This window comes from Ceratocystis lukuohia (assembly GCF_044167205.1).
Source record: "Ceratocystis lukuohia strain C4212 chromosome Unknown Supercontig4_pilon, whole genome shotgun sequence".
Lineage (NCBI taxonomy): Eukaryota > Fungi > Ascomycota > Sordariomycetes > Microascales > Ceratocystidaceae > Ceratocystis > Ceratocystis lukuohia.
In genome coordinates, this window is record NW_027263523.1 from 3,455,093 (window position 1) to 3,482,255 (window position 27,163).

At 50.8% G+C, this 27,163-nt stretch overlaps 6 protein-coding genes across 6 annotated transcripts; 3 read left to right on the top strand and 3 right to left on the bottom strand.

Moving 5' to 3' along the window:
* Positions 1–2,326: 2,326 nt before the first annotated feature.
* Positions 2,327–3,404, top strand: HOO65_040796 (Chitin synthase export chaperone; the record flags this gene model as incomplete). Its single annotated transcript, XM_071002917.1, has 2 exons — positions 2,327–2,567; positions 2,644–3,404. The coding sequence occupies 2 exons, from the start codon at positions 2,327–2,329 to the stop codon at positions 3,402–3,404; spliced, it is 1,002 nt and encodes a 333-aa protein (XP_070859639.1).
* A 687-nt stretch (positions 3,405–4,091) lies between these two features.
* Positions 4,092–8,414, bottom strand: HOO65_040797 (Telomere length regulation protein elg1; the record flags this gene model as incomplete). The annotated part of the gene is made up of 3 exons (XM_071002489.1): positions 4,092–5,408; positions 5,511–6,793; positions 6,845–8,414. The coding sequence occupies 3 exons, from the start codon at positions 8,412–8,414 to the stop codon at positions 4,092–4,094; spliced, it is 4,170 nt and encodes a 1,389-aa protein (XP_070859640.1).
* A 931-nt stretch (positions 8,415–9,345) lies between these two features.
* HOO65_040798 (uncharacterized protein) lies at positions 9,346–12,412 on the top strand (the record flags this gene model as incomplete). Its single annotated transcript, XM_071002555.1, has 2 exons — positions 9,346–9,529; positions 9,573–12,412. 2 exons carry the CDS (start codon positions 9,346–9,348, stop codon positions 12,410–12,412), a joined length of 3,024 nt encoding a protein of 1,007 aa, XP_070859641.1.
* Positions 12,413–15,893: 3,481 nt separating this feature from the next.
* HOO65_040799 (Nipped-B-like protein B) lies at positions 15,894–18,706 on the top strand (the record flags this gene model as incomplete). Its single annotated transcript, XM_071002578.1, has 2 exons — positions 15,894–16,595; positions 17,003–18,706. 2 exons carry the CDS (start codon positions 15,894–15,896, stop codon positions 18,704–18,706), a joined length of 2,406 nt encoding a protein of 801 aa, XP_070859642.1.
* Positions 18,707–19,538: 832 nt separating this feature from the next.
* Positions 19,539–21,081, bottom strand: HOO65_040800 (putative glycosidase crf2; the record flags this gene model as incomplete). Its single annotated transcript, XM_071002788.1, has 2 exons — positions 19,539–20,791; positions 20,955–21,081. 2 exons carry the CDS (start codon positions 21,079–21,081, stop codon positions 19,539–19,541), a joined length of 1,380 nt encoding a protein of 459 aa, XP_070859643.1.
* A 3,644-nt stretch (positions 21,082–24,725) lies between these two features.
* Positions 24,726–26,161, bottom strand: HOO65_040801 (Myb-like DNA-binding domain protein; the record flags this gene model as incomplete). The annotated part of the gene is made up of 3 exons (XM_071002815.1): positions 24,726–24,953; positions 25,022–25,661; positions 26,142–26,161. The coding sequence occupies 3 exons, from the start codon at positions 26,159–26,161 to the stop codon at positions 24,726–24,728; spliced, it is 888 nt and encodes a 295-aa protein (XP_070859644.1).
* Positions 26,162–27,163: the final 1,002 nt, after the last annotated feature.

Consider the following 27,163-nt stretch of genomic DNA (forward strand, 5'->3'; position numbering starts at 1 on the left):
ACTTTCATTAGCTTGGTAGGAGACGAAGGAAAAGAAGCTGGCCGGCTGGCCGCTAGGCTCATTCATAGCTGGCAGAATGCGCAAAGGTAATGTAGTAGCGGGCAAAGGGTTGGTAGACAAGGAAGGGAGGGGAATGGAACAGAAAGCAAAGGAAAGGAAAGCAAGGCAAAAAATGCACAGCAAAAGTGTGGATCAGACTGCGCTGTTGGGTCGGCGTGAAATACGCGTCCTCGCATTTGATACGCAATGCAACGGTAACAGAATTCAAGCCTGGAGGGAGTCTGAGGCAAGCTTGGAGAGGCCTGGAGCAGACTGAGGAAGGGCGAGACCAGGCTACTTGGTTGTTTGGCTAGGTTGTCCTCAATGTGACGTGCATACATGTATGTGCATGACTCCAACGCCCTGCGAATGTTAGGGAGAGGAAGAGCACGAGGAGGGTTGTGCTTCAGAAACACCCAGTATATCTCGCACACTTATACATACATGCCAATATGCATGTTATTCTCTGAATGTGTCAAGCTATGTGGCGAGAGAATGCTGCTCCAGCCTCGGCTTCGGCTTCGTGCTATTATGCCTGGCAATTTTATTTGTCCCTGCAGCAACGACTCTGTGCCGGAATGAAGCCCAGAATCCGAGAGAACAGAGGAGCAAGGGAAAGAGGGGAAGGTGAGAGAGGCAGAGACCAGAGACCAGGGACCAGAGACCAGAGACCAGAGCGCACGATGAGGAATTAGCCTGTTGTTCAACATGGCTGGCTACAGGCGCAAAAAGCACAAGTCTCAGAGAGTGTTAGAGCAGCAGCAACAAGCCTGTAAATTTGGTTGTGCGCACTTGGATTGAAGGCAAATGCGAGTACCTCTTTGCCGAGAATTGGCGGGGGAGGTACGTGCCTGGGGGAGAGGGGTGGGGAGGTGGCTTGGTTGAACCCCTGGACTCTGGCTTTGTTGGAGTTACGGTTGTAGCATGTTGTAATGTAGTAAACAAGACCTGGGAAAGACCAGGAAGCTGGACGCTGCTTGTTGAGCGGTAGATTGCGGGATGAATTAAACTCTTGTCGGTTGGTTTATATGTGATGCGTGTGACTGGCTGGGCTCGTTTCGCAGCAGATTTTGTTTCTACACAGTCCCTTGAACAGTCCCCACACTGCACACACACCGTACAAGGACCCGCAATTTATTACCCAGTCCCAATGTGTTGTTTTGTTTGTTTCTCTCACGGATTAAAAGGAAGGAGGGAAAAAAAAAAGTGGCCGAGGAAAGAGCCCAGAATGTGTACGTGAGCTCCTTCCTCGTCTGTTTCGTGGCTGGCAAATTTATTTTCTGCTTGCTTCTATCTGGGCTTCGTTTTTTCCCCCCCTCCCCCTCTCTCATGCACACTCGCTTTTCCACACTCTTTTATTCGTCTTATCTGTCTTGTTCTCTCTTGTCCTGTTGTGCTTCTCTTATTGTCGGTCTTCTCCTCTGCCTATTTGCTCTATCTTCATATCCTCGTGTGGCACGTATCCCCGTTATATGCATAAACCCGCCTTGTGAATCGTGCCTGTCTTCATTTTATCATTTTTTTTTTTCGCTTCCTTTATTGCTCTAGCTACTCCTTGTTTCTATCCCTAGCTTCACTGTCAATATCGCTGTATTTACAGCGGCTCTCACGCCTAAAAGTCTCGTCGCCGCATCCTATTATCGCCCTCTATATTTGGCCTGGACTCCTCTATATTTGATATTCAAGCCCCCCCCCCTGCTCCTGCTGGGCCTCTAGAAGCTCACAACACAATCTTTTCTTCTCTTCCCCTTGATGTCCAATATAGGGCCTGTTTTTTTCCACTGTCCACTTCTCCCTTTTGTTATTCTTTGTTTCTTCCACTGTTCCTCTTGTTTTGCTCGGCCTCCTCTTCGCTGTTGTGTGCTGCTCTTGGCCTTGTCTATGTAAGGACCTGCCACAACATCAAGGCTCGCCACGACGACGTCTCACCACCCTTATTTTAATTTCCTAACCGCCCTATTTCTTTTCCTGCTCGCGCCGCGTCTTCGCACGACCGCAGACAATCTGCCTGTCAGTCCTTCAATCGAGCAGACGTTGTCGCCAATAACCGTCACCTATTTTCAGTCATAACGCGACACCTCACGCTGTCGGACTACGCCTTATCTCTGCTACTATCCTTGACTACAATCTTTACTACTACTACTACTGCTACTACTACTACTACTACTACTGCTACTACTACTACTACTACTACTACTATTACTACTAATTATACGGTCCTTCTCTTCGATCTCCATTTCCGTCGTTTCCTTGTCTCCATCTTCAGCCCTCCTCCGCTGCCTCCACAATGCCGTCCTTTGGCGACTTTACAGACATCTGCCACCAGACCCCGCTCCCCCTATGTGCCGCTGTTGGGCCCAAGTCCGCTACTAGCACTGGTGTCGGTATTGAGACGACATGCTTTGCGCGGAATATTGAACTGGCCAACACGGTCATCTTCCAAGGCGGTGCTTCGGCCATGCACATCGTAGCGCTAACAATGACGGTGATCATGATATTCCATATCCGCGGCAAGTTTACCGCTGTCGGTAAGTCGCTATGATGCATACATCTCTCTCCTCCTCGATCGTGTGTCTAACTCACCCTTGTTTTCTCTGTTTCTAGGCCGACGTGAAATCCTCACCTTTTTCTACCTCTACATGCTCCTGACGTTTGCCTCCCTCATTATCGACGCCGGCGTAGTCCCGCCCTACTCGGCATCATACCCATGGTTCGCCGCTCTGCAACTGGGTCTCTCCTCAGCAACCATCACCGCGCTCTTTATTAATGGCTTCGTTGGCTTCCAGCTCTATGAAGACGGCACCCCGCTATCTGTATGGCTTCTACGATTGTGCTCTCTGATATCGTTCACAGTCACATTTCTGGTTGCCATCGCGACCTTTAAGTCCTGGTCCAGCCTGGCGCCTACCAAGACTACTGCTCTGTTTATTGTCATGGCGGTTCTGAACGGCGTCCAGCTGCTCATCTATGTTGTCATGCAAGTGATGCTGGTTGCCGGTACTCTGCAGGACCGATGGCCCCTAGGTGACATCGTTTTCGGCGTGTTCTTCTTCGCAGCGGGCCAGGTCACCATGTACGTCTTCAGCGAGGATATTTGCGATGCTCTGAGCCACTACATTGACGGCCTGTGCATAGCCACCATCTGCAACCTGCTAGCAGTCATGATGATTTATAAATACTGGGATTCGATTACACGCGAGGATCTTGAGTTCTCTGTTGGCACACGCATGAACAACTGGGAGGTTAAGGAGCTGCTGCCTGAAGATGAGCGGCGTCAAACCATCTACCATGATGATCCCTACAGCCCTAACGGCCACGACTCGTATGTGCCATCACCAAATGCACGCTATTCGCAGCGGTATTGAGCAAAGCGCCGGCGCTCACTTGGCCTTGGAATAGAGCGCGCTGCCGTCAAGGGGCGTTCTATTTTGTTACTGCTTTGTTTCTGTTTTTCTGGGATGGATAATTGTATGCTATGCTTATGTCAGCGGCGGGCCTTTCTTTTTCTTCTCCTTATCTATATTGTTTAATATTTGGGTCTCTTTTGCCCTACGCCCACCCAGTTGCCTTTCTTAGATGACATTTCTCTATTTTCTTGTTTGTTTTTTTTCTCTCTTTTTCTTTTTTTTTTTTTTTTTACTTTTTTGGCTTTCCATGGAACCTAGGCTCAGGCTCCCTTGTAGAGGGGCACTGGTGACTGGGTGTGCATTGATCAGCTTGGAATGTCATGCAGCAATTCCTAGCTGGCATGAACTGTGGCGCAAGGGGACTGTGACAAAAAAAGAGGCAAAGTTTGGTGTGAGAAGGCATGGCATGAGACTATGTGAGGGACGGGATGGGTGCCCTAGTGCCCAGGGCCTCTGTGCCCGGAGGGCATCTCTTGATTTGCCCTACTTCTAGTGCTCCGAAATGTTTTGGTGACCCCTAGTATCCTTCATATATATCCAATACAACATAAACACTTCTATTTCTGCCTTGGATGGTGCATGTATATATGTGTATATATAAGAAATTTATGGTATATTCGTTATTCTAGCCATGTAAAGCCATGTTTATCCTATCATTTCGGTATCATTATTGAAGCTGTTGAAGAGAGCTGGATCCACCGCCAGCCCACCATCGCTAGGTTCCCGAACCAAGGCATCTGATGGTGCAGCAAGGCCGGAGACTGTAGGTTCTGCGGGTCCCATGATGGCGGGATGCACCTGGTGGTAATGAAGCTGGGGACCAGGCTGTTGGATCTGGGACTGGTGCTGCTGTTGTTGGTAAAGGGCGGGAACGGGAACTACCTGCTGGTGCTGGGGGTTGCCGGCAAATCCTGGAGTGGCATGGTAAATTGGCGCAGGGCCCGGGAATTGCAGCTGCTGCGGCGGCGCTTGAAAGTTTGGGGGCTGCGCTAGGTACTGGTAAGCGGGGGTGGGCTGGACCCCAGCTTGTTGCTGCTGCTGCTGCTGTAGCATCTGGGGGTTTCCTTCATGGGCGAGATAGCCCTCCTGATTCTGCACAATGCTTGGGACCCCAGGAGGTGGAATGAACGGCTGTATTTGCATGATCATGCCTGCTGGATTCTGTGCGAACTGGTGCTGCATTTGGCGTTCCATTTGCTGGCGAACTTGGGCGGCTTGCGCCTCCTGCTCTGCACGTGCACGTGCTTCTTTTTGTAGGCGCTCCTCGTTGGCAATACGCAGTCGCTCCATCTCAACGGCGAACCAGGCGGCGTGAGAGGTAACGGCAGATTGGTACTGGCTATAGGCGAGGGCTGGCCATGAGGCACCGGCGGTGGCAAGCACGGCGGCATTGTCGACACCCGAACACGTGGCAAAGTAGTCTTGTACTCGCACGCTAGCCCGGTGCCCCCCATCCATCGCACTGAGTGCCGCCCGCGTGGCCCGTAGTTTCTTGGCTGGCCGATCGGTGCCATCGGGGGCGGGTGAGCAGGAGAGGTTCCGCGCCCGCCGCTGCGTGTCATGGTACACAATAGATCGCACGTATGGAGCTACATCGAGGGCGATGAGACGCATGGGACGGTCGAAGACTGAGGGGTCAACATGGGCAGCCCAGACAAACACACTACTGGCCGCAATGGGGTCAAACGCAGCAGAATAGTCGGGTCGACATATAGCTGGAGGCGGAGCGGGGCGAGACAAGACATTTTTGAGCATTAGAGTGGGATCTGCTGCTGTAGGACATCGGCCCGCGTCTGACGATGGTGGCCGCTGTTTTTGAGCAAAAGCCTTGATGTGTGCTGGTATGGCTAATGTCAGAGTAGAGTAATGTAGCATGGGATCGGCCTCAAGAAGAGTGCGGCCTAGAATAAAGTCCTCTCGGCGTTTGAGGGGCATCTCGGGGATTGTGGGGTCAATGCGGACCTGTGAGGATGTATGTTAGCATTGCTGTATGGTGTGTGTATATAGAAACGGGGGAGTTGCACATGCCTGATTTGTCTCTGCATAGGATGCCATCGAGAGGACGTCCGCTAAGCTCATGCTATCTGCCGAGTCTGAAAAGGCCTCTAAGGCTGCCAATGGATTCTTTCCGCCATCCACGGTTTGCAAGGGCACTGAGCTGGCATTGGCATCACTACCCCAATCATACAAATCAATCCCAAAATCCTCCCAGCACTGCACTGCAGCCTCAGGATTCTCTGACCCTTGTGCTATGGAATCGCGGCTGAGCCAGCCCATGCCACCCTCGTAGACACCCTCGCTCACAACCCGCAATGTCTCTCCATGCTCATTGACGTCGCTGCCCGTAGGCCAACGCGCGAGCAGCCAGTCAAAGCCGCCCTTGACATCACCAACGCCAAATTGGCACCAAAACTGCAGCTCGGCTAGTGCAGCCCGCAAATCCCCTTCTCTGCTGGCCCAAAGCTCGCCAATGGCCTGGCGATGAAGGACATGACCTTCACAGGCGGCAATGAGAACTAGAGCATCGAGGGAAGCCTCTCGTGGCGGAGTACGGAGCCGGAAAATGGCGTGCAGAGGAAGGGTATGGAGGGGAATCAGGGTTTCGTCGTTGCATGTGATGACAAAGGGGCGCTTGGCTTGGGACATGAGGGTGACGAGAGTGGCCCAGAAGTTCTTGTCTTCGTCGTAGAGGAGATCGGCCTCCTCAATCAGGATAAGAGATTGTTTTTGTGCGGCAGGCTCCTTGTCCTTCCTGTCTTTCTTGCCCTCGCCGTCCTTTGCGTCCTTCGCATCGGCGGTCTTTTTCCCAAAGAACGATGCTATTGCTGCAGATTTGCTTGCTGTAGAAGATGCCTCTCCCGTCTCGCCGGCCTGGCGCTGCACCAGATGGTTGCGCGTCATATCGCCAACCTTCTCGAGAATGTCCTTGCCCGCCCTGCGACTAGCTGCATTGATTTCAAACACCTCAAAGCCCAGCTCCTTGGCCGCTGCATACACTGTGGCTGTCTTGCCTACGCCGTGTTTTCCACTGAGAACGATGGCATTCCTGAGGCGGCCAGCCACAGTGCGAGCTACACTGCGCTTGGTGCCAAGGACATCAGGAGCCCACTCGGCCAAGGCATCATCGCTTGAGTCTTCGCACGGCGAATACGCACCGCCATCGTCGTCATCGCTGTTCTCATCGATGATGAAGCCGTCCAACTTTCCTTTTTTCTTTTTGCCACGCTTTTTGGGGCCTTTGCCCTTGGGCTTGGGGTCTGCGCTAGCGGTGTGCACGGCGTTGACTTTGAGTGCTTCGAGCCACTCCTTGAGCAGCAATGCTTCGCGACCAGACTGCAGGACCTGGGCTGTTGTTTGAGGTGCGTATTTCTGTGCCCAGCTGACCGACTCACACGTACATCTATCGTAGGCCGAGAGACCGTCAGCGAGCTGGCTGTAGAGGCGTGCGATATAGGGGTGAGGTGGCTCTGGCTTTTGGCGTTTCTGGCGTTGTTGTAGGCGGAAGCGGGAAACTACCGCAAGATCATCGTCGCTGGAAGACCCGCTGTCGTCTGGAATGGGGACGGGCTGTGCGGGTACAGACCCCGGGAGAGGAGTCCGTATTTGTGGTCTTATCCGGGCCTGGACTTGGCGCCCGCTTTCCACATGTCTTTTTGGTACTCTAAGCGATGCGGGCGCCGGAGCAAAATCGTCGCTGAGCCGAGAAAGAGCATCAATGATATTCTTGATGCCTAGCTCCGACTGGAGACACGTAATCAGGGACTCGGCGTCCGGCACTGTGGTAGCCCGCTGCTTGGCTTTGCGCAATGGTAAGCAAATGGGAGTGAGTCGCCGCGGGCTCTCCGGGCGCAGGGTCAGACTGGGAGGGTCGAGGCAGCGGACATGCACCATGTCTTGGGGCGGAAACAACGGATACTGCGCCCCAGGCACCTTCATGCCCTTGGTCCTTGTTCCGAAAGAGGGACCACCACCAAATGAGGCAGGGGGCTGAGACTTCCGTCTTGGAGAGCAGGGAGTAGACAATGATAGGGTTGGTTTTTTCGCTGCCACAAGAGATGCGGTAGCGGTGGAGGACGTGACAAAGGATGGTGCTGTAGTAGTGCCCTTTGCGAAAAATGGATGTGTAGACTTGTTTGTTTGGGCCGGCGTTAGATTGTTTGGCACAACAATCGGAGTAGAGGCGGTTGATACGGGGGCTATAGTGGCGGTTCCATATTGAGATAGCGCGGGGGATGTGGCACGCTCAGACGCAGGCCCTGGTTGCTGGGGCCGGGACAATATTTGCTCTATGAGGGAGCCGATTCGCCGTCGATCGGCCGCATCGATGCCGTAGTGCAGAGTGGCGATGAGCTGTTTTGGGGTCTTTCGGGGTCTTCCTCGAGTTGGTTTGGCTACTTCTAGGGAGTCGGACTTCTTGGGCTTTGATTTCGGTGGCGATCCTAGTGTGCCGGTCTTCATGTTGAACTTGAGAATCTTAGAAGGCTTCCCGAGCTCGTCAGTAGCAGCACAGGATGCCAGTGCTAGCCCATTAGGTTCGCCCTGGGTGCTGGTGCTGGATGGGGAATACGATGGCGTCCGGGCGGTCGCCTGCGGCTGTAACCCGGGGAAGAAGCCGGGATTCTCGTCATCGATCTCCCCCTCGGCATCTTCCAGTCCCTCCTCGTCGAGAGCCGGCGGGGTCTCGAGTCCATTAGGCTCCTTTTCGGCAGGCACCGGTGGCTGTGGCTTGAGAAGACTAAGAAGCGGACCCTCTAGGGTATTCTTGCGCTTATGGGGGCCCAGGTCTTTGGAGCTAGTGGTTTTTCGCTTCTTGCGAGACCCGGTTTGGCTTGAGTCGGAGAGGTCGTGGGCTAACGGTGAAGACGCTCGTTCAGAGGCCGGCCGGGATGCCTTGAAAAAAGGGTGGATCTTGCCAGCGGTGGAGGCAGTTGTACCGGCCCGGCTGGGCTCGGAGTCGGCAGGACTCATAGCAAGAAGAGCGGGCGTGAGTGGGTTACGAGGCAGGCTCTGTATTTGACGGGAACCAAGCTTGGGTCGTTGGTGCTTCGGTGCAGATATGCGGAATAGCGAATAGGGAAAACAGGAGCTCAAGCAAGCATGATGTAATTGTCTAGAAAGAGCGCAACAAAGAAGATGAAAAGAACGAATGAAACAAATGCGTGAAAGGACTCGGCACGGCACTAGGGAAAGGCGACACTTGGCGGTAGCGGTAGCGGTAGCGATGATGGTGATAGGAGGCGAACATAAAATAAAACAATAAAGAATAAGGAATAGAAAATATTAACCTAATATTTAATCGCGTCCTTCAGACCAATCAGGCAGCTCGTTATGACCCGACCGCTCTTAGTAGTTGCCTCTCGTGCTAGATCTTGTGATACTTGGATGTTGTTCTTGTTGTTTACTGGGTCTCGACAAAGTTCCCCCAAGTTGTTGTCCTGAGCAACTGCCACAATTCCAGCTTGCACTTGCCAGAAGCCAAACGCGCCTCTGCTTAGAGCAAGGACGCGTCCGTGTTAATTGCTGTGGGTGGGCCCTTCTGCAGCACATGCCTCCCCGTTGTAGCACAAACCTCACACCGCCTTTGGGCCCCTCTAGGCAACCTTAGTCAGCAGGATTCTGCCGCTAAAAATTATTTTTGCTTTGGCGGATTTTTTTGCGGCTTCGACAACTCGACTTTTTGCTGGGCGCAAGCAACGCAGTTTGTTGCATTGAATCTGTTGTGATTTTTGCTTGCCGCGAGCGTTCTTTATTGTGCTGCTGCTCTTAAGTTTGTTTCCCATCGCCCAATTATACTTTCGACGCCGAGTTACCTCCGCCCGGTCTCACAACCATCGTCCTCCCGCTCTTCTATCGCCGCATCGCCTCTTTCCTCTTGATTGTCCTCGTCTTGCTTCTCATAATGTCCACTAACTACCGGATACGAAAGCCGTATGTGCTGGCTTCGCTGCCGCGGCCTTTTAACCCAGAGACTGGCAAGTTCTTTGTCGGCGAGGTTTTCGGTCACCAGCTCGACCAACCACGTAAAAAGCGCACCGAGTTGATTGCGGCCATTGACGGCGAGAGTGTCAATTTATACGATGTAAGTAGCGTTCCCTAAATACTTTCTACCACCTAGAGACACTGCAGATGCTTTCAGTGGCTCTTCTTTGCGTCTTGCGCCTTTTTCGTTGCCTTCTGTCCCCTTTGTTCCCCGTCCCTCGCCTCTCTACTACTCTGCTAACCTCCTCCCTCCTTCCCCCCAGATTGCCAGCTCTAGTCTCATTACTTCCCACCCGATTTCGCCGGAGCAGAGCTTCTCCTGTGCCCCCATTTCCCTGCGGATGCGCCTGGCTAAGCCTCACGGAACTGTTCGCTATACTTACGCTGCTACTCGTGCTTCCACTAGTGCCAAGGGAAAGCCTAAACAACGGATCACCGTCTTCAAGGACTCGGTCGATGCCAATGGCAAGGCCACATCCGAGTCGCTGTTTGTAACAGTGCCTTCGGCCTCGCCTATCATTCTTCTGGAGACCTCAACCGTGCTTGCTTCTGTCCCCAACAGCCGCTTTGACGGAAATCTAGTGGCCGTGTGCAAAAACGGCCATATATTGTGCTTCAGCCCCGAAGACCTGACCCTCAGATGGCAGCAGTCAGGAAACAGCTTGTCGCAGGACGAGGTGACAAAGTTCTCCGCACTCAGCATTGAACATGCCGCAGTAGTGCCTGCTGGCGATGTGATTGACGGCCTTTTTGAGGGCAGCTCTGACATAGTGTCGTCTGCCTTTTCGCGGACTGTGACCAAGGACCAGAAGGCTCGTGCTGACGTTGTCATCTTTGTCGCGTGTGTTACTCGTGGCGATGCTTCAGAGCGCCTGCTATGTGCCCTTGCTGTGAACCCTACTGCCACAGATGCTGATGCCACCGTCCCAGCGCTGGTACGTCTGCACATGGCTAGTCTTCCAGATCCCGAGAAGCTGCCAGCATCAGCCGATCGCCAATTCCGCCTGCACGTCCCTTCGGGGAGCCTCACTATGCTTAGTGGTGTCTACATCTACGTCTACGACGTCTCGCGCGCCCTCCCCCAGATAGCTGCCGCCATGTACCGTGAGGCGGCTACTAGCATCTTGCGTCTGACCAACCACTCAATCATCGCAGCATCGGCTACCGACGTTGCCGTGTGCAATCCTAGCTTTGGCTCTGTCCAGGCGCTTATGTCTCTTGATATGACCACGTTGAAGAAGCCGCTAAAGGGCGAAATCCAGCGCTTCGACATGCTCGCCAACTTCAAAAAGCTGGATCTTGTTGTCGGCCTAGTGGGCAGCCTTCTAGTTGCCTTACCCGTTGAGCAGCCGCGTTTTGGTGCCAAGAAGCGCCAGGCTGAGGGTCTTCTCATTGACAGTATTGGCCGCGGAGGGCCCCGTGACCCGTTGAAAAAACGCGCACGCACTGGGGAGGAGACGGCTGATATTTTTACTGCTCCTCTTCCCGGCACTATGACTGCCGAGTACATGGCCGAAATGCGCGGAGCCATGGATTCCGCCGACAAGGCACTTGCTAGCGGCGATCTCGCGGCCTTTGATCGTCTTCTTGCTCCTTGCTTTGGCCTCACCGTTGGTGCTGATGGCAGTTGGGACCTAGAGTGTAAGGAGAAGGAGACCTATCCTTTGGTAGATCGCCGTTGGGTACTCTATGCCCTGAGTCGCGCCTTTGCTCTGGATGAGCCTTCAGTCGAGAACGCAGCAAACGGTGAGGAAGAGCGTCTCCCGGAATTGCGTGTTGCTCTGCCTACTAGCAACCTCATCATGTACCTGACCATGGCCGGCCACTTTACCTTGCGCAACTTGCGTGCTGCCTTCCGTGAGAGTCTGGAGAACGTTGATGTGCCGGATGCTCACCTGGCCCGTGGCTCTGTACTCCGCCTGGTCGAGCTAGACCCTACTATGGACCTGCTGCATAGCTATCTCGTATCTAACAAGCTGGCAGCTGTCGAGCTGCTTACTGCCATCCTAGTGATTCTGCGTAGTCTGGGCTTTGTACCCGAGGAACCCAACAGCACTAAATCCCTTGAAGCTAACTCATCTTCTTCCGAGGCTACTGCGCCAGCCACCAAGGCCACCGCGGCCCATTCTAGATCTCCTAATACTAACATCGATATTTCCATGGAGCTAGACCAGCTGGAACGCGAGCTGCAGACCACTGAGTACTACCTCAGCGACGAGACCTCGATACGTGCGCGTGCCCTGACTGTGGCTTTTGCCAAGCTGGCTGCCCAGTCGGCCCCTGCCACTGTCACTGCTCTGCGTGCCACACTTCAGCCACATGAGGTGCTTTCACTAATCTACGTATTGCGTGGCGAGCTGGTACGTGGCGCCTGGACCACACGTTATCAAGGTCAGGGTGACACCATGTGTGTGTCTGACAACGACCAAGAAGCGGGCGGAGTTGATGCCGACCCCGACGCTGATATTGATGCCAATGCTGCGCCTGATGGTAGCATCACGCTCATTGCTGACCTTCTTTCCCGCTGCATCGATGCCGTCGGCATGCTTGGCTGGATGGTTCATGATAGCCTTTCTGCGGCTGCCCCATCGCCGTCGCCCAATCAAACCCTAGAACTTGGCGACTTCCTGTCTGCCCTGAAGCTCGAGGTCTCTGCTGCCCTGCAGGGCCTGGAGGAGTGTGTTGTTCTCGAGGGTTTGGTTGGTGGTGCTGTCCGCCATGCTCGAGGCATTGCCCGTGCCGCTCAAATAGAGGAAAAGCGGGCTGTGGAACGTGGCGGCTTACGCAAGGCATCTTCAGTAGTCGAAGTGGGCAGTGGTGCTGCAGGCGAGGCGGCAATGTTACCCCTGGGCAGTAGCTGGGCTGACATCGAGCCTGGCTGGAAGGTCGGTAAGGGCGGTGAAATCATGCAGAGAACTCACCGCGAGCTAGAGCATCTACTTAGTAAAGGCACGAGAACTTACTCTCTGGAGAAGCTCCTGTTCTGAAATGATTAGCCGAGGACTATTTGGGTTTGTGTGCTTGTGATTGGCGTTTTGGGTTTGGGGCATAACTCTAGCTGCTGGAACTGTATGTATCTAGTATCTGCACTATTTGGTTTTTTCTATTCTCCGTTTGTTCGTTTTTTCTAGCAGCCACATAAAAGCACCATACTAAGGACGTTAAACGTAGTGCGATCGAAGTATCACAACCCCTAAAGCTGGGTTTAGCAACTAGCCCTATGTTCTGTACTACACCTAGATGGCTTGCATCGGATCTAGTGAGGGCAGCCGCGGCTCTAAATAAAAGCGCTTTGTTTATCTGCACCTGCGCTCCTGTCCGCTTCCTCTGTCTTTTTTTCTTTTCGAAAGCAAAAGGGGAGCCCGCCACCAGCTGAGGGGCTAATCGTGTCATAGTATGAGCCTGCTATGACGACAACATGGCTAGGGGCTCAGGGCTGCCAGGATTGACAAGGATAGGCCATTTGGCACCTGTCTAAACGCCTTTGAATCTTTAGTTTCTGGACTGTCTCCCTGCCCTTGCTAGCTAGGATTAAGGGCCCTTGTGCTATACATCTGCTATTTTATTCGTTTTCTTGTCTTATCAAAGCCTGGGAATTTGTAGCTTAATAATGGGGCCTGGGCTTGATACACCTGTGTACTTACGTACGTGCAATGCAAAATAGAAAAGGGGCGGGAGATAGGAGGAACAGGTAGATTAATAAGAGAAAATAGGAGGAATAGAAGTAGCCCAGTGAGGCCCAGATCCTGGATTTATCGCTTATAGAGCCACATTACATGCTATCTCGGCACTTCGTCGTAGGAAGCAGTCTCCCTGGATATGGGCTGTGACGTGCCTGTATGACATCACCGGCCAAATCAGAATCTCGCTTTTAAAAGACTCCATGCTCCCTGGTCTCTTGGTGCAAAAAAGCCAACTGCCGTCGGGCACTGCACTGTGAAAGGCACATGATGAACCAAGATAGCAGCTGTCCAGGGAAAGCGTGCTCGGCCGAAACTATCATAAAACACCGGCCAGAAGGCAGCGCATAACGTGAGGAGGAAAGCAGCCGCCAGGGCTATGGAAGCCCAATGGAGGTTCTCAAAACAAGATGCGTCGTTTTGTTTATTGGCTCCTCCTTTCATGTCCAGCCCTATGTCACACAGTGCAAGTCGGTGTAGAGCGTCGGGATTGGGCTAAAATTTAAACTCATAGCTTATCGTGCTATCAACAGGGCACGGGGTCGCCTGTTTCTCTAGCTCAAACCGCCCACACCTGGCATGTGTGGGAATGGAGATCCGAAGTGGTCTGCTGGGGATCGGTGCTGAGAAGCGTAACGACAATACGACGACAAAACAACTTGCGGTGACAGATGTTTCACGGCTCTCCTGTGTGAGTGGGAGGCTGGGACAGCATGGCGAGTGGTCGAGGCCTGCTTTGAAGAAGATGTAAGGTGCGGTGGCATGCATGTAGGTAAGCTGGTTTATCCGTAACCCAGGCTGGACTGGATGTGGTCTGGGCCGCACATTTGCTGTTGTCATTCGTTTTGGATGCTTGTCATCTCTTGATTTCGGAGACGAGCAGGCCTTGGCTACCTTAGAGCATGCTAAGTGGCAACGCGTGCTTTATCGACATGTGATAAGATGCCACTATATATGTAGGTGCGGTATGTGTGTGAATGTGCATATGCTTACTTGCATGCGTAGATACGGATGTACATGCTGGCGAGATGGCAAAGGCGAACGTGGCCACAATGAATAGACAACTGTTGAGGGTAGTTTCTCTTTTTTTTTTTTTTTTTTGAACCTTGCTGCAGTCGTTTCATTTTGGAAGTCGTCATTTTCCTCAGGCCCAATCAAGAAAGGAAAGAAGCTGTTGTTTCCTTTCTTGCCCTTCTTTCCCTGTTTACCCTTACTTCCGATCCTTCCTTCCTCCCTTCCTGCGCGGCTGTTCCTTCCCTGTGCCCTATTCCTTTCTTTTCCCAGCATAGCTTGCTTCTTGTTTTGCCGTTGCTCTTTGCTTGCGCCCGTCGCAACCTGACTACAAACTTAAGATGACGTTGTGTAAGAGATGACAGCAGCGGCAACTGTCTGGGAATCGACGTTGGGAGGAGGGGGGGGAGGGAGAGGGGGGCTTTGCTGGGGTCTGTTTGGACCTGTACTCGTCCTTCCTTGCCTTCAGCTTGTTTGCGACCACAAAACTAAAAATTGAGACAAGCCGGATAGGGTAGACTCAGACTAATATGATGCAAATGCCTTCCTGGCTGAGAGAGGTTCTCGACAGTATATAGTCTTTTTCCCTTTTGGGGCAAGGAGAAACTTGAGGTGTACAATAGCTGGATTACCGTTGATCTTTACTTGGCAGATATGGCGCTCTTTCCATTTTCTTCTTTCGCCGTGTTGTATTATTTCACCCCATCCTGCCTGTGTTCCTGCCCATTCGCCAACTTGTCCATCTATTGGCCTTGCCTTCTTGCTACGGTCTTGCCTTCTTGCTACGGTCTTGCCTTCTTGCTACGGTCTTGCCTTCTTGCTACGGTCTTGCCTTCTTGCTACGGTCTTGCCTTCTTGCTACGGTCTTGCCTCCTTGCTACGGTCTTGCCCTCTTGCTCTGCTCTTGCCTTCTTGCTCTGCTCTTGCCTTCTTGCTCTGCCCTTTCCTTCTCCATCCAAGCCCTAGGCCCTAATTAGCACACATCCTCTTTTTCCCAATCATCATGCTTCCCACAAAATTTGCGGTTCTGTTCTTGTTTTCTCCCTCTTCATAAATGCTTTCACTGAAACATTCCGGCTCATGGCCGCCCGCTAGTTTTATGCCCAAGCATCATCGTGTTTCCATAAACAAATTGCCTTGGCTAATGTGGGGTTCTTTGCTTTATTATACCATGCATTTATTGCCACTTTCATTTAGTTTTCGTCTCCGAGTTTAGAGCAGAGCCTGCAACAATGCAATGCTTCTTATGTCACATTGATAAGTCTTTTCTTCAAATGCATTCCCTGTCTCTTCAGCCCTTTTTTTAATTTTTTTTTTCAGCCTTTTTTATTTTCATTTTTCCTGCAGTGATAAGTAGAGATACTAACTTCGGATTGTGTGTCCTTTCACATGCAAGGAAATAACCCAACCTGTCTGACTTGTCCCACATGTACTTATAGGGCACCTAGTGAGTCCTTGAAATTCTTGAGCTAGGCTTTTTGCCCTTGCTTCTTTTCTTTCTTCACCATTTTGCAAGACATAACAGGATATTATTCTTTTTACTCCTCTCATCTACTCTCTGCTGATCACTCGACTGATTTATCTCCTTTGTCACCCGCATTTCCTCCGCTATCTTCCCCCTCACGTCACCGCCGCGACTTGTGCTGTTACTCTACGGCTCTGCATGCATCATCCCTTGTCTGCTGGCTCCCTTGTAGCATAGTATCACAGTCCCGGTGACTCTCAGGCCCTCCCTCCTTTCTTTATTTTGACAGGTCCTGTACTGCATGCCACCAAAATGGCCCTTGCGATGGATATTCCCATGTCGACTACGCGTATGATTGCCGCTCTAGACAACAGTGACGTGCTAGCTTTGGCTCTTTTTCATAGAGTTCAGGCGCTATCTTCTGCCACTTCCTCGTCAACGCCTCCTACATATCTATCGTCCTTCTCCCGAATTATCACTGGTTTGCACACTGTGCTGGCTAGTCTTCGTACTGAAGCAGTCGACGAGCACAGCCCTGTGTATTCTACTGACACGGCAATCCAACTAGATGGGATTTTACGGGCGTGCACTATTGCTCTCGGCTACTTGAACAATAATTTTGAAAAGCTCAACACCTCCTGGGATGCTAGACTTGGCTTAGAGGAAAGCATCTCAGACTACGTCTCGCAGATTGAAAAGTACGAGACTATTCTCCACAATATTCTCGACGATGTCCAGGACCGTCGTGCCGCCAAGAGGTTGATTACCGCACCTATACGTGCCACCGATGAGTTACCACAGAAAGACAACCCGGCTCAAGATGTTCAGCACGCTCAAAACGAACAAGATGAGACTGCTCTCAGTGAAGTCCGGCGTCATATTGGCCGCATTGCTCTCAAGTTTTTGGAGCGAGGAGACTCTAGCCTGGAAAGCGTTGGCGATGATCTCTGGTCGAAAATTCGTGTCCAGTTATTCAAGGATGGTCTTCCATCGCAAGTCGTTGATAAAAACTCGGTAAGCCTTGCTTTCTCGCTTTCTTTTTTTTTCTTGCTTTCTCATTTTCCTTCCTTCTTCATATCATTTGCCTTCCCAGCAATCCATTTTTAATTTTAGACTACCAGTATAGTACTATTACGTGATGTCACTTCCCCCCCCCCCCCCCCCCCACTTCACCGGTTGCTTTTCATTAAATCCCTGTTAGTTAATTGTGTTTGCCAGAAGCAGTCTTGTGCCATCTTTTTGTCGCCTTGTTTTTTTGGAGGAGGCTTGGACGAGTCTACTACACTACACTCCCTTCTAAGCTTGGACACTAAGGGCTCTATTTGCCCCTATAGTGACTCTTATTCTACTACACTTTTACATCTTTATAATCCGTACTGTACTTTCAGCTCGTACCTTCTAACCTTTCTATATAAATACAGGTCTCCCTCCGCTCTTTCTTTCAATCAGTCCAAAGGAGTTTTGACCCTCACTCTACCATCACTTCTTCACCCAACATTGGTCTTTCAACTTATACACCCCCATCTAGCCCTTTACCATCCACCACTAAGACACGACGAGCTTCCATTTCCTACTCTTCCCCATCCCTATACACAGAGGAATCCTATCTGTTTTTAGAAGACGTCCCCCTTTCTAGCAGCCCCACTACCGTGAGCTCTTCCCTTGTCTCTCAGCCCTTGTCGACGATAACAACAATGAAAAGCCATACTCGTGCTTTGCCTATGCGCGATTCTCGTCGCAGCATCACTACTGCAGATGTTGAGTACATCACTACCGAGGATTTAACACGCCTGGCATCTCGCTCAACTCCTAGCTCCATTTCTAAATCCATCGCTTCATTATCTCTTCAGGATCGCCGTGCCTCTCACTCGGGCAGATCTAGTACTGTCCCTGTTGGTCCTGATCAGTTCGGAAGTCCTATTGCACCTGCTGCCCTATGGACAAAGGTCAGTAGAGAAAAGTTTACTGCGGAGGCCTTCCGTCGATCCAAGAAACATTTCGAGGCATTTCCCAGTTTTATAGCTATACTCGGTTTTATTGGCGATGAGGAACTGCAGCGTCTCTCTGATTTGAGCAATGAAATCCGTCAAAGTCGCATGCTCTACGCTATTCCATCCCACAAAGCAGTCATCCGGAACGAAAAAGGCCGCTCGAGTAAAGAAAATGCCAGAAGTGAGCAGAGAGGATATCATGGTGAACATCAGCACAAGCGTGACTACGCTTACGCTGAAGAAATTCACCCCCGACGCAAGGAACATGATAGCAAGTCATATGGAGATCGAGATACTAGCTACCATGACAAACGTAGCCAACCTCGTCCAATCTCTTCTAAGCAATCCCGCAACCGCACTTCTTCCATGTCTCTGGTGATGCCTGGTCCTCGATCACGCGATTCGATCTCCCGCCCCAAACCTACTATCGTGTCTCCTCCCATCTCAAGCGCAGGCATCACAGGCCCTAACATGACGCTTACGCTGAAAAATGGCTCTACTTCACGATCGCCCACACGCCCCAAGAGCATTCTCAAGAATGCCAATCCCCATGACGTGGTTTATGATTCTTATAGCAACCCCTCCGAGGTTCCGTCTTCTTGGCCAAGACAGTCCCATGTGCCTCATCTCGAGGCTGCTATTCGGGCCAGCAGAAACAGCTCCACTCAAAATAGCGACTGCGGATCCCACACTAGCTCTAACTCTGAGCGTGAGCGCCGTCGCCAGTCGCGTCGTTCCGGTTCTGAGCGTGGCTCCTCGTCTGATGCTAGCCGCGAACGCTACAATTATGGCAGTGGCAAGCCCAAAGACAACCTACGGTCAAACAAGCCGCGCAATGAGTTCTACGCAGTAGCTTTAGACAATGACGCCAACACACCACCCTCAGCACGGAGGAACTCTACCATGGTAGCGCAGCACGATGAACCCCGCCGGTCTTCTGTTGCCCGTCGTGAGGGTCGGGACAGCATAAGCAGCGAGCCGAGGCGTAGTAGCAAGGAGCGTGGAGAGAGAAGCCGCCAAAGAGACAGCCGTGACTATTCGTCAGCCCAAAGACATCCTGAGCACGATGGACGCGATCATCGCAAAGAGCGACGCCCGTCGCTGCTGTCTGCTCTGAAGGATGTTCTATACTAAGCACGGTGAGGCTCTTTATTTTTTATTTTTCGTTATTTTATGCCAGTTCTCATCTTTGACGTTCTCTTTGATATCCCTTTTCATTTGTTTTTTTTTTTTCGTTGGCTTGATTTGTGTCCTTTTTCGCTCTGCTGTTTCACTCGATATGTTTCTTGTTTTTGTTTCTACTGTTACTTGTTTACTGGGCTTGGACGTATGTTGTGTACCGTACCTGCGTCATTGTTTGTTTCCAACTTGGGCAACGCAGTGCCGTAGAAGATGTTTATTTGGATACAATTTTTTTTTTCTTTTTTTCTCTCTTTTTTCATACACTATTATAAAATAATATAAACCGATACGAAACTTGTCAGAAATATTATGGCTCATGTGCCTACAGTCCTAGTGGCTGAGCAATTCAGCAGTCAAGCTGAGCTGGATCACGTTGCACGGTTCATTGCCCTGCCCTGCCCTGCCCTGTCCCTCGTCGGAAGCTAGAGCCGAGGGGGCAAGGGCCTAAATATTGGACGAAGCTGGATAAGCTAACTGCAACAGCAAAATGTAAAAGCAACCCGAGATGGGGCGATAAACAGGATACAAATAACGGGAGCCAAATCATGGGATAAAATTGGAAGCTGATGCCTATTCCAGTGGCTATGATTGTTGGGCGACATGTGCTACTGTGACATGTGACAAGCTATTAGCCCAACATATCAACAGGGCATTTATAATCGAAGCCAAAATTTCACCCGGAATATAATAAAGGGCGTGCACGAAGTGACGGGCGGGCTACTGAAGGCCTGTTGGCTGCCCATCATGTGCAACACGCAGCTTCAAGTGTCCACCATAAATAAGCTCACACCGCACAAAACGCCCCAACCCAAAGAATCCACAGCCCCAAACTTTCTCTCAGCAAAGCCACACAACTCGCGGCAGCTGCACTCGTTGTGGCGGAAGAGGAAATGGTGGCGGCATTTGGTGAGTCACAGTCCTGAGAGAAGCCGGACTTACCACACCCCGTACCACCCGATGACCCCGATGACCCCGACGAGCCCGAAGATGACCCCGACGACGACGAACCAGAGTCAGAAGATGACGAGTCTTCGCCTGGCACAGTCACTGGAACGTTGCTGCCTCCCGGAACTTGATTGCTATCGTTGCTTTCATCGTCCGAGTCGGATTCCTTCTTCGCGCCCGCCGTCATGTTGGTACCGGTGGCGATGAAAGAGGAGAGGATTGTTTTCTTGTCAGAGTCCACAACCGTGTTGTTCGTGGCGCTAATGTCCGAGTAGTAGTAGCTGGTCTTCTTGTTGGTCCCAGGTGCCGTAGGAGCATCATAGCACTCGACTGTTACTTCCGAGAAGGTGGCATAGTAGTAGCCGTGCTTCTGGATGTCCTCGCCATTCCAGTCGATCTCACCACCCGCCCAGTCTATAGTGCCCTTGCCATTCGTTGCCAGACCGCCCGGCCACAGCGATAGCTGCACACGGGCCGGCGTCTGCGGAAAGTCCCACTGTTGGGCAGTGGCATTCCACGTATCAGCCCGCTTCTTGCTACGGCCCACGCGACCGTCAACAAGCCAGTCGATCTGGTCGGGGGTCCAGCGGATCTCATACTCGTGAAACTCGTCAAATGTGTTGCTGATGTCGCTAATATTGCCACCATTGTTATAGTCCGGTATGCCCTGGAAGTAGTAGTTGGTCTGTGCGGTGGACAGATCGACGCCAATAAACTCATAGTCGATTTCATCTTTGACGTCGCTCATAAGAATGAAGGCCGTTACAACACCGGCTCCACGGGACGTCTTGAACTTGGCCTTGACGTTGCCATACCACATATATGTGGAGGTTGCCATGACAGTGCCCACGCTGTTTTTGGGCATGGTCAGCAAGATATTGCCATTGTGCTCCATGGGATTGCCCTGGTAGACCCAATCAGCCTTGGAGGGGTCACCGAGGTATTTGCTGGTGCTGACAACACGGTCGGGGTCATCCCACTTATACGTCTTGCTTTCACAAACGGGGCCTGGCACGCAGGAATCAAGAGAGAAGGACATCCGGGGATCGCAGCCACCAAGGCAATACGCACCAGTTCCACAGGCGCCGTACTCTGAGTGAGCAGACAAGAGTTAGTACTAAGTTTGGAGGGGCTTGTGCCAAGCGATATGCACGATGGGTGAGCGGATGCATGAGACTGTATCGACATGTCACACAATGGCGTGGACATGCAAAAAGGCAGACGGTGGATGGGACAAGTGCAATGGCATACTTACGTGAGCAACAAGGTGCTGACTCGGGACACTTGTTTTCTAGGCTACACTCCGCCTGGTCGGCAGCTGAGCCGGGCGAAGATTGCCAGAGCAGAGCAGCGGCTACACCAAGAAGAGTTGAGCGATACATTTCAGTGGTGCTCGCCTTTCTAGCGGGCTGCAAATGTGTATGGAGATAGCTATGTGGCTGATTGGTTGCTGGGTGGGCGCTCTTATACGAATTCCCAGCCAACGAAATACTAAAGGCAGAAAAGACAAGCCAAATTGCGAGTCTCACCCAAGATCAGGAGACCAGAGACGTCCGCACAAAGCACAAGCCCAAAGTTTGAATACCAATTGACCTCCGAAGGCCTCAGACTGACAAGATGTGGAAAGGGCAAAGAGCAGAGACAGGACCAAAATATCGCCGCGCGTCAGGAAAAGCAATAACTCAATACTAGATGGGATGAAATATAGAGGAAGTGGCGGGCCAGTGTCCGTCCCTTGAAGATTCACTCGCACAATCGGGGCCTCAACACTCAAAGACAGGATAGGAAGAGAAGGAGAAACCTGACGAAGAACGGGCACCAAAGGCCAGAACACAAGCAAGAAAAGAAGGAGGGGAAAGGTGGAAATCTGCTAGTCGAGAGTGGTGAGCAGTAGAGAAAATTGAAAACAAAGAACGAGGAAACGGGCTTAATATGGTACCGGGAAAACGAACAACAACGAGCAAACAAAGACTGGTACCTGCATTTCTCTCCCACCAGCTAGTGCATGTATCTGTGACAACATCAAGCAATGCTGCTCACATGTACCTTGTCCCCGCCCAGTCGCCTAATTCCTCACCTACCAGAACAAAAAAGATACCTGCCGCCTTTGTCTTGGACCCTCTAAGATTGGTATGTGTGTACAAGATGGAACTCTGCGCCAGCGCCGGCTATCCTGCACTATCAAACAGCATGGATGTATCTTTCCATACTGTCTCTGACTCTCCATGTACAACCCTTTTTTCGCTCCCTTTGGCAGGTGGCTCTATCTTGCGATTGCTAACTATTGTACGGACAGAAGAGAAGTTGCAAACAAGCTTAACAAAGCCCCGTCTATCCTATTGCCAGCAGTACGCGCCTTAGCAGCATCAGGAGCCCTTGAACAGGCAGACAGATCGATACAGTAATAACCTAAGCATATTGCTTGGCGAGCAGCCAATACGACCTTGGCCCCCATCATATCACCAAGCTATGTTGCTGCAGCCAAGCACAGCACGGCGCGCCAGTCCTTTACATTCCATTCCCTAGGCCCAGAGCAAAAGGGAGAGCCAGCTAGCTTCACCGTAGAAACCCGCTATGCAATTCCCATCGAGTTACATCGCCACCAAACAAAGACCAATAACACGAGAGTGAAAGAGCGTGCAGGCGTGCAAGGGAGGAAAGCAGGAGGCCCCCACTTCATCTTAGGCTAGTTCCGATGTAGCTTAGCAAAAATGAGAGGAACCTGGAGCAAGAGAAGAGAAAGACGAGACCGAGACAGACAATAAAAACTAGGAATTAAGGCCGTCCGCACCCACGAAAGGCACGTAGGTAAGTGAGTAAGCCAAAGAGCGGAAAAATTACATTGGCCAAGATACAGCCAGAAACAGACACAAAAAGGAAATTACCCTCTCGACTCTCGCCTTATCTTCCTGGCGCTAAAAAGGAAACGCCAAAAAGCTTATCAAAACGGGCAACTGCAACTTTGCTCCAGAAATTAAAATAACGAAATTATCCCACCAGCCACGGAAGCAACGTTTGGCAGCTGCCAATTTCCTTTTCCTGGAGTCCTGCTGGGATTGGTGGCACAGAACAAAAAGGAAACACAAAATGACTGTCTGTTGTGTTGCTCTCGTGGTCGGTGGTCGGCGGTCGGCAATTACTTTGGCTCTGTGAGACTCATCTATTTTTCTCTTCTTTCTTAGCAAAGCAAGTTACATTCGTAGTCACAGTACCTCAGCGTGTCGCAAGTGCTCCAGCTTGTCTGTCCTGTCTTGCCTTCGCCAACTGATCCAAAGCTGCAGTTGCTACGCTGCTCTCCATCGCTTGGCGTGTTTTCTTGCTACTCCCGCCTCACCACCCCCATTCATTCCACGGAGGGTCGGTCGCGTATTTGGGGAAATAACCACAAAACAGTCCCTTCCTCCCTGCTAATAACCTTAGCCCCATCTTCCTTCCCTTTCCTCCACCAATGTCTTCAGGCAGGGCCCGCCCGTTTTGTTTATTTGTCTCCTCGTTACTCTATCGTGCGGCTTCGTATCTTCAGCGCGTTCCTCTAAGCTTTGTTTTGCGCTATTGTAGCTTCCCAGTAAACGATAAGCTATTGCTCTTTTCCTTTTTGTTGTTAATGTTGCTCGTATTATCTGTTAGTCTCTTGATCCGCCCGTAGCTATCTGCGAGGCCTTCGTATTTACAGCAGCATACTTAGGGTTATTCCATCTAGAGTTAGGGTAGTTTACAACTACATGCTACGCATCGTATATGTATCATGGACAACTTGAACATAAATATGGAATAGGAAACAAGACATGAACGAAACAAAGAGGAAACACAGCACATAAATAAATGAGATCATAGCCACGAGCACACGGCATGTCAACAGCACAGCTAAAATGGAGAACCACAAGGCAAAACAGAAAAGAGAAAAAAAAAAAAAACAATCAAGAGCAAAACAAGACAAGTGACAGAAGCAAATCTCCACCGCCTACCGAGAACAAATAGGACAAACAACACGGCTACAACTGCGTCTTGCGCTGATTACCTGTCTTGATCGTGAGCTAAGGGCCACGAAAAGAAGAAGAATCAAGTCGGTTGAGATGCCTGGGTTTATTGTATTTCAAGGTCACCACGGGCTTGTCTCCAGTAGGATAAATCGCAATATATGACGCGACAGGATAGAGATGGTTGACGCCTCATAATCCAGGAAGTTATAGCCCGTATGAAATAAAAAGTCAGACGAAGGAAAAGACAGGGGGTAATATGAGTCCTATGGCAGTACGGATTGTTCTATACCGGGAGCGCTGGTAATAGGCAAGAAACGTAGCCGGATTAAGACGAAAAGTGTGAGAGACGAAAATTTGAAGTGCATATCGGTACGAGGGTGCAAAAGAGAGAGAATCATACGGTTGGTCGTAGGTGTGCGAAAGATGGAAGAAAAAAAAAAAAAAAAAAGGCCCGGACATCACATGATAGGTGATATTGGGATAGAGGGAGGAAGGACAGAAAACTCCAATTGCTTGAAAGACAAGCTGGACCGGACAAAAGAGTAGGCCCGATGAGACTGCCGTTAAGAATAAAAAACAGTCCAGTCCAAGCCAGGCCTAGTTCTATGAATAACTCGATATCAAAAGACTTTCACCCAGGATATGAAAATAGATTCTTCAGTTTAACAACCAAAGCTTGTCCATCGACATCAAGCAAGAAGAAAAAAAATAGAAAACCAAAAACATGCAGGAAGCCATCTGCAATGAGAAAAAAATGTGAGCCGGGGAATCAATAGAAATAAAGGTGAAAAGAAAAGCAAACAGGAAGCGAGAAGCGAAGGGGGAGGGAAAAGAATAAGACCCAAGAAGGCCCAAAAAAAGTCGTCGAAGAAGCATGGTAAAAGCAGGTTTTCAATGTCACTGCGAGAACAGGACGCCGGCAAATAGCGCCCAGGCCGGAAGAACAAGCCCTCACATTCATAGCCCGAAAGAAAAGAACGACTCAACTGCTAGTGAGACCAAGCAGCAAGGCAAGCATGTGGAAGAGGTTTAATAGCCTCTACAATTTAACGCTGCTTGTTTGGCGGGAACTGGTCTGGGAAATGTTCCTTGGCGTATTGTTCACAAGCTTTGGCAGGCTTGCCAACCTTTTGCCCAATAAACTTCCATCGGTTATTCTCATATTCCTTCATGGCGTTCAAGAGCGCCTGGCTTTCGTCTTCAGCAAACTCAGCATAATGCATGTCCTTGTACCAGTGTTTCTTGACGCTACCTTCAGTGCGCGCAGGAAATGTCTAGTAAGATGAGGAAATGTGTTAGCTAGATGACAACCCGGTACAAATAGTGATAGGCCTAAGCTTACCTTGGCGATTTCCGCCCAACTATTGCCTGCGTCACGCATTTGTTTCAAGCGCTGCTCTTCTGCCGGTGTCCATGGTGTATTAGTGCGGCTTTTCTTAGCCGGAGGGGCCGGCGTAACTGGCGTGACAGCATCAGTACCGTCAGTGCCAACCGAGACCGTGCCTGGAACAGTAGGTGGTGCCACCTGATCAGTAGCAGAAAGTGGAGCAGTAATGGGCGACACAGTCACAGCGGTGCCGACGATTGAAGAGGCACTTGTTGGCGTTTGCGGAACAGCACCAGGAGCAGTACGCTTGCGATTGCGCGTCGACCCAGGCGTCGTCACCAGAGGTTGCACTTGAGGTTGCGCCTGGGCTTGGGATTGCTGTTGCGATGGCTGCTGTTGGGATTGTTGCTGCGGCGTCTGGTGAGCTGACGATCCTTGAGAGCTTGGTACCGGCACGGGAACAGAAACTGGCGTCGTCTGCTGTGTGGACTGCTGAGTTGGAGCTTGGGGCTGGTTTGGCTGTTGAGGTACGGCCATCGGCTGCTGGTTAGGATGCGGGTGAGAACCAGGCTGGGCAGACTGAGCAAAAGAGTATTCCATGCGATCGTTGCGACGGTTGACGTCGGCTGGGTTTTGGTACTGATGCGGGGCCGTACTATAACGCCTATATAAAAGAAGAATATTAGTACAACGAAACAGGGGTTTTCAGGCTTGATGTAGAATGTGATTTGTCGAAATTTGAGCCAATAATGTGCGCGTTTTGCTAGGTGGAAGAAGGTCGTGACGGGTATTATCGAATTTAGTGATGAAAAAGTAGAGTATGCAGGCGCGGGACATAGATTGACTGAATCGCCAAAAGCAAGACAAGATAGGAAGCAGAAGAAGACTAGTCAAGTCATTAGGTGGCAGATATTAGGCACAGAGTAGACATGCAGCCAGCTGCACTTGTAACTGCAAAGCACAGGCATAAGCCAGGAAAAAAAAAAGGCGCAAACAGAGCAAAAGAGCAGAAGACATGTAGTGACACATGATTAGACGGGCTGGTTGGTTAGCCCATGGACTTTTGTGCCAAATGTGCTTTCTGCTAAACCAGGACATTATGCCGTGCCTAGGAGATGCCCTAGACTGCACGCACTCAAGCTGTACAAAGCCCATGACTTCCATCTGGTCTGCCATAACGCGGAAAATCCTGTCGAAAGGAGCCCAAAATGTTGCTATCCAAGCGCCGGCAAACTTCTTTTAGGGGCAATGTGATCAAGAGTCCAGTCTTCAAGGAGCTAATAGGGCTACTAGAATGTGAAATGCTTCGTGTTGCTATTCAAGCGTGCAAGCCTGCCCATAGTCCTCACACTGCAAGGAGGAAATGAAAGAGGTTGGTAGGCAGGTCTTTTTTTGTTCGGGCTAAGGACCACTGCTTGTGGTCTGTGGATTGTAACGTTGAATGGTCCACAAGCTACAAGCCACGAGAAAAATATCACGTTGGCAAAAGGCACTACACGCTGCAAGAGAGCACGACGTACGCCGTGATGCCAATCCATTTTTTTTTTCATCAGAGTCCGTGAGGGTTCAAGTATGACGGAGGCGCACATTAAAGGCCATTTCCCTGCAAAATAGCAGCAAGGGAATATGACCGGCATCTGAATATAAAAATTGTGTTTTCTTATGCCTTTTTCGATGCTTATCGGAGCGCTGATTCGGTTCGTGTGTGACGATCTGCCGGCCGGGGACCTGGTCGATTTGTTTTTGGCAGAGAAAACAAAAGGTGGTGTTGTTCTGATGGAGCTCAAAGGAAAAATAGATGGCTAGAAAAAGAAAGAAATCAACTTACTGTATGCCATCTTGAGGATTTGTATTATTGAAAAAGGTCAAATCCGGCACGATGCCGACTTGCCATTGATGCATAATCTATCAAGACGCAAATTTGGGTGTTAGCTATAAATGAAATAAGAGAAGCTATGGTGCTGAAATTTCTGCTGCTGCTGCGGCTCTTTTGTACGGCATCAACTTTGCGTTGCGGACGATGCTCTGTTTTCGGCGTGGTGTCGTGGGCTTTTTGCTGATCACGAGCAAATAAATGATGAGACGACAGGGAAGACCCCGAACAAAAGAGGGGATTGTTGTTTTTTTTTTGCACGTTGCGAGGATATCGTAGCCATG